The following is a 10,014-nucleotide window of genomic DNA, read 5'->3' on the forward strand; positions in this document are numbered from 1 at the left end:
TAAATCAAATCAACTTTATTATTCAGCTTATAATAATTAATAAGTGATCAACTCGATGGATGTGCATGCTGGCTAGTAGCTAGTACACGGCGGCCCCGCGGACCCCGCTCCACTCGCGGGCCATCCCGGCCCTGTACCCGGCGTTGTACGCCGCGGCGTCCGACATCATGTCGCCGGCGCTCAGCCCCATGCTGCCCAAGTCAGCGCCGCCGTTATTCCTCGCGTTCGTCCACGGCGAGCCGGCTGCGTTGTACCCGGCTGCTGCTCTTTGAGGCGCCGGGGGCGTCGCCGTGTGCCCGGAGGCTTGGAGCGGCGGCGGCATCGACAGGTGCCCGTAACCGTAAGCCTTTGAAAGCGGCGGATGCAGGGCCATATGCCCGCTATAATCCCGCGGAGACGGTGGCGAGGACGACATGTGCGCACCGGAACCGGAAGAAGCCTGCGCGGAGTGCGGCGGCGGCGGCGGCATGAGCGTCGGGGCCGGCATGTAGGCGTACGGCTGGTGGTGATGGAACGACGGCCGCGCCGCCACCGGGTACGCGACGACGTGGTCTTCTTCGTGAGCGGCAGCGTGGTCGTGGTGCGGGTGCGGCGCATGAGGGTGAGGCTGCGGCAGGACGACGCCGCCGAGGCGGTAGGAGAGGTAGAGCACGCCGTAGGTGTCGGCGGGGCGGTGCACCCTGCGGACGTGGTAGACGGCGAACTGGGGCGGGCGGGGGCCGAGGTCGCGCGGGTCGCGGAAGGAGCCGCCGAGGCCGAGGACCTCGGTGAGCGGGACGACGACCTCGCCGACGTCGCGGTCGCCGAGGGAGCGCTCGGTGCGGAGGAGGACGTGGAGGCAGCCGCTGGCGCCCGCGGCGGCGGTGGGCGGGACGGTGAAGCGGAGCGTGGTGTTCCAGGTGGGGTGGCGGCCGCCGTAGGGGTCGGGCGGGGTGCACTGGCGCGTCATGGGGTCGCCGGAGATGGTGGCGACGGCGTACACCTCGAGGCGCGACATGAGGTTGACGTTCTTGAGGTTCCTGGCCGACTGGAGGGTCACCTCCAGCACCCTGTACGCCATGCTACCTGTCTAGCTTGGAGCTCACTCACTCACTCACTCACTCTCTAGGTAATGAAGCTAGATAGATGTCCTGGTTGCAAGTGTTTGATTGGCAGGTGCTGGTGTGGCTTTGCTTGAAGCTAGCTGAGAGGTATGCAGCACCTTGAGTGGGTAGTGTATGTATAGGAGGAGGAGGTGTGGGCCCAGAATTCCAAAAACTATGTGAGAATTCAGATGGGAAACTTCCGGGCTGGTTGCATACGGCGGGCTCGAGAGCTGTGTGATTATTATGCCCACAGAATTATGTATATTCAGATCAAATAGCACTTCTGAATTCCGGCATGGATGGTGAGCCATCTATCTAAAACCAATGAGAATAAGCTGTTTCTGTTTTTGGAACAACAGAAAAATAAACAAAAAAAAGTTATTAGAAACTAAGCTGCTTCAAAGTTCAAAGAGGCGGTCATCTTTTGTTTGCATGCATGGGTTGCTGTGGATAAACCCCTGGATATACATACATCTATCCGTCTATGCATCTCCAAAGGAGTGTGCATGTCAGTTAAAGTGCTACCACCTCTTCCGAGTCGTCAACTGGACGAGCATCCAAAACGAAAACGACCGAGGGCTGCGTGCACACATGTCACCATATGCGTACCATGTTGGGTAGCAGTGCCACTGAGCTGCTTGGATAAGGTGGAATAGAAATTGCACGTACGTGGACGTGGTGATCACCTTAGCATAGTGTGGATATGTGGATTGGATCCACCCTTCGAAATTTGCGTAGCATCAGTTCCTGCCCAGGAAAGCAGTACGCGGTTAAACAAAATAGTTAGTATAAAATTGAGTCATCTATTTTGAAACACTTCACTTGACCAACTTTGACCGATGTGGATGGTGATTTCGTGACCTCCATGCCCTCGGCTCCTTGGCCAAATGGACTACGCACGGCCAGGAGCATGAAGCTCATCCCAATCCCAGTGACAGTGAGCAACATGGTCGCAGTGCATAATTGGCAGCCGTTGGTCTGCAGGTCAGCTGATGGGTTCAATAGGGTCAGACGCACTGTGTGTGCTAAATACGGTAGTAAAGAAGCCTTTTCTGTCTCTGTGTTCAGAAGAGTTCTTTTGTTATCTATAAAATTTTGTTAGTGCTATATTTGTATTATTTTATTTTATACAAGTGTTTTTATCTTAGTTTACTACTATTTGAATATGTGTTTCATATTTCACATAGCAGCTGCGAGTTGGTCATTGAACTGTGTACTAGCTCTTTTTGTGCAGTTGCACTTTTTACCTGTTCAATTGCACCTTTCTATTTGTGTAATTACACTTTTTTTGGCACAGCCTTAATTTTGTGCAATGACACTCTTTTGCATTTTAACCAAGCATGATTTTAGCCCGGAGCAAAAAACTGACTGAAATTACATGGATAATGGCCCATAGAACGGCAATCAAGCGAGGCCCAAGTGATGATTAGATTCCTTCCGGGACCCAAAATGTGTAAAATTTAGATGGGAGTATGGGATTCTGCATATATACTACGGTAATGTGTTTGGGAACTTGAATATTGCTTCAATGGCACTTCAGTGTTCTTAGCCAACCGGTGGAGAATATAAGCTACAAGAAGGGAATAATATTAGAACTATAACAGGTTTTTTGTGTGTGTCTCTCTAACTGTATTATTATTACAAACATCAAGTACACAATGCAATACAAAAACAACGCGAGGATCGCCACGGATGCATATTTACAATTCCCTGATGAGGAAGCCGCTTGTGGTTAATCAGTATTGTTAGTCCAAGTTTGGATGGTACTGGTAGGCCAAGATTTGTTGGCATCGGATGCTCAGCAACTTGGGCAAGGCATTGTTCTCGTAGTCCTAGAGACTAAATTCATAACAGCAATCATGGCCAGCATAAAGCTCCCTCTTCTCTATTCTGATGATCGATTCCGATATCTCGGTCCGGCTCCGCTTCCGGTTTATTCGTGCTTTTTCTGTTGCTGAAAGATGCGATGTTCGGATATGTATACCAATTCTTTCAGCCAAACTTTGCCGCTCAACCTTTGAATGTGCTGCAGGCATTTCAGGACCGCAGTAGTGCAAAGACAAGACCAATGTGCTGTTTGTTTATACTGTAATTCAGATCTTTCTTCTTTGGAAATATCTCGTGGGATCGATTCGTTCCTCATTGTTAATAACTTGCAAGATATTTTAGTCTTCTTAAGTGTACTTTGCATAATTAATTGTACAGATATTATGGAGGGAATTTCTGGGTTTTCTTTACACCTTAGTTAAGTTCTGGATATATTCTGATGTGTTTCTCTTGCCTGTTGCACATAGATTGATAGAACCAGTGTTAGAGCATCTCTAACAAAGGCGCTAAAAGTAGCCCGCGCTGGAAAAAAACGCTAATTTAGCGCGCGGAGCATCTCCAACAGATGCTGCAAAAGCCAGCATGCTGTAAAATCCATTCGGCGCGCTGAGAATTTCTACATCGCATGTGCTATATTTGGTGCGCGGCGTACAGCGCGCTGGACAATGACGCGCAAAGACAAGTGCTCTGCTCCCTTTGCTCATCCCGCCTCTGCCCTTCTGTTCGCCGGCTGCAACTCGCCGCCTCGAGTTCGTCGGCCCGGAGCGCGTGCCGGCCGGGAGCTGCTGTTGCCCTTCTACTCGCCGCCTCCCTGCAGCTCGCCGCAACCTCGAACTCGCTGGCCGGGAGCGTGTGCGGTGGCCAGAGGCGAGCGGTGCATGCGGAGATTTGGATTCCAATCCATTGCAAGCTAGCTTGCTTCAACGATTTAAGGGAAGTTAGCTAGTTCGTGTTTGCGATTCCAACGAGATCACAACAAGTTAGCTCGCCTGCCGTGGCCGGCGGAAGATGATTTGCAAGCTAGCTTGCTCCAACGATTGGGGACCTAATTGCATTTTTGTTTTGGTCAGATGGATTTATTTGTAAATATGTAGGGACCTGTTTGTTGTAGACATATTTGTGGCGCTTTATTTTTTAGTGTGTCTGCTGGACTGCTGCGCGCTATCCACTACCCGCTGTATTTTTGTGCGTCTGCTGGATTGAATCGGGCACAGCGCGCTAAAATTACTAAATGGCGCTGTAAAATTTACTGCAGCACCCGCGGTAAACCACGAATCGATTCTTCTGTCTCGGTGCTCTTTTCGTTTTTTGACTGGATAACTATCGGCGACTGGATAGTCTGGACGTCAGTTAAAAGTGTTCGATATCTTGGGTTCGGCTGTTGCCATCGCCCTTCCATGCGTGTGATCGAGACGCACGCAACATAAGATGCTCTATGTGCACAGCTGCAGGTGCTCTCGCAAATTATTACCGCGGTAATTCTGTCCTCCCCTTTTCAGTGTTCTTTTCAGGATCTTGTACAGAGTGCTCTATTGATTTTTTTTTTCTTCCGCATGAGTAGTAAATTGTCGTTGCATTTTGCCCTGTACTTTTGTTGCAACTGAAGCGCACGAGGAAGATTGCTCATCATGCTTGTCGTGTTGCGCCGATTGCTGAAATTTTGCAACGGTAGATCTTAGAGCGGACCTTGAGATTAATATGGGTCATACATCTGTGTATAGATCCGATGGCGGGGAGTAACATTTTCTCTTCAATAGTATGGTGGCTATTAATCGGTGGGGTCAACTATATGGCAAGCACTCGGGAATTTATTTTTGGCATCGGTCAATTTTTCCACCTGCTAGATTTCCATTTCAATAAAGCTGTCAAATTTAGGTTTCGGTTTGCTCACAGACATCATTTCACCGACATTTTACTCAAACCCAACACCATTCAGACATGATGCACACATGACCCAAATTGTTGATTCACAAGCTATCAAATAATGAATTTGACATATTGGGCCCACCGACACAAAGTAAAACTGGCATGGTAGGTGGCTCAAATCCGAACCTGCCCATCTCTCTTGCTTCTGCTCCCCACCTATCTCTCTACCTCTGATTTCACTGCGGTGCACGCACGGTAAAACCGCGAATCGATTCTTCTATCTCAGTGTTGTTTTCATTTTTAGTGGATAACTATCAGCGACTAGATAGTCTGGACGGTGGTTCGGTTATCGCCCTCGCTCTGCCTTGTGCGTGATCGAGACGCATGGAACTGAAGATGCTCAATGTATACAGCTACAGGTGCTCGTGCAAATTATTGCTGCAGTAAATTCTATCCTCCTCTCTTGCTTGTTCGTTTCCAGATTTTTCACTATTCTATTCGGAATTTTGTACATGGTGGTCTTTCGATTTTTCTTTCTTTCACATGGGTAGTAAACTGTTGTTGCATCTTGCTATGTAATTGCTGCAACCGTAGTGCACGTCGATTGCTCATCATGCTTGTGACGTACATGGTGTGTGTTGCCACGTGAATGTTCTTGTGTTGCGCCGATTGATGAAATTGGTTGCGCCAGTAAATTGAAGAGGAGCGTTAGATTAATATGAGCCATCCCTTTGTGAACACCCGATGGTGGAGAGTAATCTTTTCTTTTCAAAAAAATGGTAGAGATTAATCTATGGGACCTACTATATGGTAGGGACCCGTCACCTGTTGGATTTCAATCCAACAATAGCCCCCCCTCCCCTTCTTCTTCTTCTTCTTCTTCTTCTTCTTCTTCTTCTTCTTCTTCTTCTTCCACCACCTCCTCCTCCCTCTATATTGAAATCCAGCACCCTCACCTCATGTACCATCAGTTGACAGCCTGCTGCCACCACCTACGAGCGGCGGTGCTCCCCGGCACGCCTCGGCGCTGCTTGCGCCATGTTTCCCCACCCGGCATCCCTGTACCCCTTGCTCTTCTCCAGCGTTAGTAGACCACCCCACACCTTGATTCGCCAACCTCTGACTCCTTCCATCGGTCACACCACCGTCACATCGTCACCGGCTCCGGGTGCTTCCGGCTTGACCTCGATGGCATCCCCGAGCCTTGTTGTCGCTTGCCGCGGCGAGCTCTGCCTCAGAGTTGCGCCTCATCTTCTCTCCCGAATCGACTAACACCAAATCTATTCTTAGTTGCCTTACAAATAGCAAACACGCGTTAATCTTTGCAACTATGCACAATGATATAAGCAAATTGCATAAAACTACTACATTTAGGTTTGAGTATGCTCACAAACATCATTTAACCACACGTTTCAGTATGTTCAGTACTAAGATCCACTGCAATTTAGATAGTTTGAGCGAATCGATTTGCACATATGGCGGTTTTATGCAGTTTACTCTTCCATAATATATGCAACTTAATAAGGAGCATAAAGCTTAATTATTCCAAATTACAAAGTATACATAGACGTACCCATGTCTTAATTTATAGCATAACTAGCTACAAACCCAGTCATGCCAAACCGGCACTCTTTACTAGTACATCGTGCAAGTGTTTATACACTCGTATCAAGCTATATTTGGATCTTAGCAAGGTTATTATTAGTGCGTGTAAACATCTCTACCGTACGTCTTAGACACAGACACTTGACGGCTGCGGGCGAGTGGAGCGGCTTGTGGTGCGTACGCCGTCGGTTCTCCTTTGTTGCCGCCGGCCAGCATCCCGCTGATCGCGCCGCTGACCAGGCCGGCGCCCAGCCCCCACCCGAACTCCATGCTGGGGTTGTGATCTGCCGGCAAATTGGCTGGTTTTGGAGGCGGCAGCACGGCCACTTGGGCGGCTGGTTTTGGAGCAGGCGGCATGGACACCACCTGACCGTATGGTGCTGGAGACGGCGGCCTGGACACATGCCCGCCGGATGGCATTGGAGACGGCGGCACGGACACATGCCCGCCGGCTGGCTTTGGCGACGGCGGCACGGCCGTCACATGCGTGCTTGTCTTTGGAGATGGTGGCACCGCATGAACAGGTGGTTTCGGAGACGACGACGGCATGGTGGCGACATGTCCGGCGGGTGTTGGAGACGGCGGCACGGTGTAATGACCCGATGGTTTCGGGGACGGCGGCACGGCCGCATGTGGTGCTGGTTTCGGAGGAGAAGGCACGGCCTCGTACCCAGAAGGTTTGGGAGACGGTGGCGGGGCCACTTGTGCCGCTGGTTTTGACGGCGGCACGGACACATGCTGCTCGGTTGGCTTTGGAGACGGCGGCATGGACACCACACGGTCAACCGGTTTCGGAGACGGCGGCATGGACACCGCACGTTCGACCGGTTTCGGCGGCGGCGGAGGCATGGACACCACATTTCCGGCCGGTTTCTGAGACGGCGGCATGGACACCACACGTTCGACTGGTTTCGGTGGAGGCGGCGGCATGGACACCACCTGCCCGGCCGGTTTCTGAGACGACGGCATGGACACCACACGTTCAACTGGTTTTGGAGCCGGCGGCGGCATGGACACCACACGTTCAACTGGTTTTGGAGCCGGCGGCGGCATGGACACCACCTGCCCGGCCGGTTTCTGAGACGGCGGCATGGACACCACACGTTCAACCGGTTTTGGAGCCGGCGGAACGGACACCACATGCCCGGCTGGTTTCTGAGACGGCGGCATGGACACCACACGGTCAACCGGTTTCGGAGACGGCGGCATGGACACCGCACGTTCGACCGGTTTTTGAGACGGCGGCATGGACACCGCACGTTCCACTGGCTTTGGAGAAGGTGGCATAGACATCACCTGACCGGATGGTTTCGGAGAAGACGGTGGCATAGACACCACACGCCCGACTGGTTTTGGAGAAGGCGGCATGGACACCACCCGACCGGATGGCTCATGAGACGGCGGCACGGCGACATGTCCACCGGCTGGCTTTGGAGACGGCGGCACGGCGACATGCCCTTCTTGCTTTGCAGGCGATGGCGCGGTCCCGTACCCAGAAGGTTTTGGAGTCGCCGGCGGCACGGCCGCACGACCTTCTTGCTTTGCAGGCGACGGCGCGGTCCCGTACCCATAAGGATTCGGAGACGGCGGCACGGCGCCATGCCCTTCTTGCTTTGCAGGCGATGGCGCGGTCCCGTACCCAGAAGGTTTCGGCGACGGCGGCACGGCGGCATGCCCTTCTTGCTTTGCAGGTGATGGCGCGGGCCCGTACCAGTAAGGTATTGGAGACGGCCAGGCCGTATGCCCGGGTGCTTTCTCAGGCGAAAACGGCACATCCATGTAGCCGGCCGGCTTTGCAGGTGGAGGCGGGGGCACAGCCACGTAGCCGGCAGGTGGTTTCGCCGGCGGTGCCGCGGCCACATACCCGGGCCAAGCAGCCTGCGGTGGAGGCGGCGGCGGCGGCGGCATCACCTGCTTCGCCGGGTACGCCACGACGGGCCACTCGTCGACGGGTATCTCCAGATGGGGCTCCGGCAGGACGACGGGGCCGAGACGGTACGTGAGGTAGAGCAGGCCGCGCACCTCGGTGCGGTGCACCTTGCGGATCTGGTAGGACGCGAACTGCGGCATGCTGTGGGCGCCGTAGTCGGCGCCGTGGCCGACGCCGGAGAGGATCTCGGAGAGGGGCACGATGACCTCGCCGACGTCGCGGTCGCCGCCGAAGATGCGCTCGACGCGGAGGAGGATGTGGAGGCAGCCGCCCGTGGCCTCCTCGGCGGTGGGCGGCACGGCGAACTGGAGCGTGGCGTTCCAGGTCGGGTTGCGGCCGCCGTGCGGGTCCGGCGGGGTGCACTGGCGCGTGATGGGGTCGCCGGAGATGGTCGCCACCGCGTACACCTCCATGCGCGTGATGAGGTTCACGCTCTTGAGGTCCTTGGCTGACAGGAGCGTGACCTCCAGCACTCGGTACGCCATGCCGGTGAACTGAAGCAAGCTGGGCTTCGCAGCGCTTCGTGCTAGGCGGTGATCGTGATGGTGGTTTCAAGGTGAGAGGGAGAGGAATGCGCGCTACACGTATGTATAGGCGTAGGGGCGCTGCTTCTGGGCAAATAAGATTCCGGTTTGGAAGCAAAACCGAGGGAAAATTCAGTTTGGGGACATCTTCATCGACACCTGTTTGATTCTCGAGGCACATACTGGTGAGCAGTGAGCCCAACTAGTGCGATAAAGCTATGAAAATAAAATTAAGACATCATACGATATTATAGTAAAACAAACCCTGAAGCTGAAAGTTGTCAAGAATCTGGAAAGAAAATCATGACACATAGAAAGAGCGCGTACAACTGACATCACAAAATTTCACACATAGAAAGAACGCGTACAACTGACGTCACAAAATTTCAGATCTAGGTTTGGCCCACAACTTGACAAACAAAAGGACAAATCCAACAATAAATAACTAAAATTATCAAATATAGTATCGTGCTAGTTCTATTTAACACTTTTTGTATTTGGTCATATTTGAAATTTGATACTCTCTCCGCCCAAAAAAGCTTGTCCCTCAAATGGGTGTATCTAACACCAAGTTAGTTCTAGATACATTGATTTGATAAACAAGTTTAGGTCAAGTTTTCTCGGATGGAGTGAGTATTTTGTTACATATGTAGAAGCATGTTCAATAACTATAATTTTGCGAAAAGACTTATAAAGTACACCTAAAGTACCAATAACAGCCGCCTTGTGAATTTTGGACTTGGTAGACTATTATTGCACCCCATACATGTGATAACCTCGACCCATACTACCAGAGTAGTGGTCGAAGATATACTTTGTTTTTTGGAAGAATCAGATGCAAAGTCTAAAGTTGTAATACAGTGTTTAGAGGCTCAGTTAGAAGGGACAAAAACGAAGATGATCGCAGGCATTTGGGGCTTCTCCTTTCGGAAGACTGCGAAGTTGGAGAAAAATTCCCAGCAACCACATAATTCAGAGCCGGTGGCACCTTGATATTTACCCGATCCAAAACCATTGGATGGAGAAATTCATCTTCACCAGCAGACACACCGTCACCAAGCAGTCCCTGATTGGCAAGCACAAGGGACAGCAGCTTCGGGGTAATCCATAGTTTCCCGGCAGGCAAAGAAAGATATGGAGGCATCTGATGCTCGGTCGACAGCTCAAGGCCTCAAGG

At 51.9% G+C, this 10,014-nt stretch overlaps 2 protein-coding genes across 2 annotated transcripts; both read right to left on the minus strand.

Annotated features, from left to right (window-relative positions):
- LOC125541017 (protein SRC2-like) lies at nucleotides 1-1,205 on the minus strand. The gene has a single exon (XM_048704518.1). It carries the CDS (start codon nucleotides 1,058-1,060, stop codon nucleotides 80-82), a length of 981 nt encoding a protein of 326 aa, XP_048560475.1. The 5' UTR covers nucleotides 1,061-1,205; the 3' UTR covers nucleotides 1-79.
- A 5,084-nt stretch (nucleotides 1,206-6,289) lies between these two features.
- LOC125535737 (basic proline-rich protein-like) lies at nucleotides 6,290-8,896 on the minus strand. The gene has a single exon (XM_048698808.1). The coding sequence runs from the start codon at nucleotides 8,796-8,798 to the stop codon at nucleotides 6,480-6,482; it is 2,319 nt and encodes a 772-aa protein (XP_048554765.1). The 5' UTR covers nucleotides 8,799-8,896; the 3' UTR covers nucleotides 6,290-6,479.
- Nucleotides 8,897-10,014: the final 1,118 nt, after the last annotated feature.

This window comes from Triticum urartu, chromosome 2, assembly GCF_003073215.2.
Source record: "Triticum urartu cultivar G1812 chromosome 2, Tu2.1, whole genome shotgun sequence".
NCBI classification, from domain to species: Eukaryota; Viridiplantae; Streptophyta; class Magnoliopsida; order Poales; family Poaceae; genus Triticum; species Triticum urartu.

Excerpts from the sequence above, each read along its gene's own strand:
- LOC125541017 (XM_048704518.1), bottom strand. The coding sequence starts at position 1,060 with ATGGCGTACAGGGTGCTGGAGGTGACCCTCCAGTCGGCCAGGAACCTC.
- LOC125535737 (XM_048698808.1), bottom strand. The coding sequence starts at position 8,798 with ATGGCGTACCGAGTGCTGGAGGTCACGCTCCTGTCAGCCAAGGACCTC.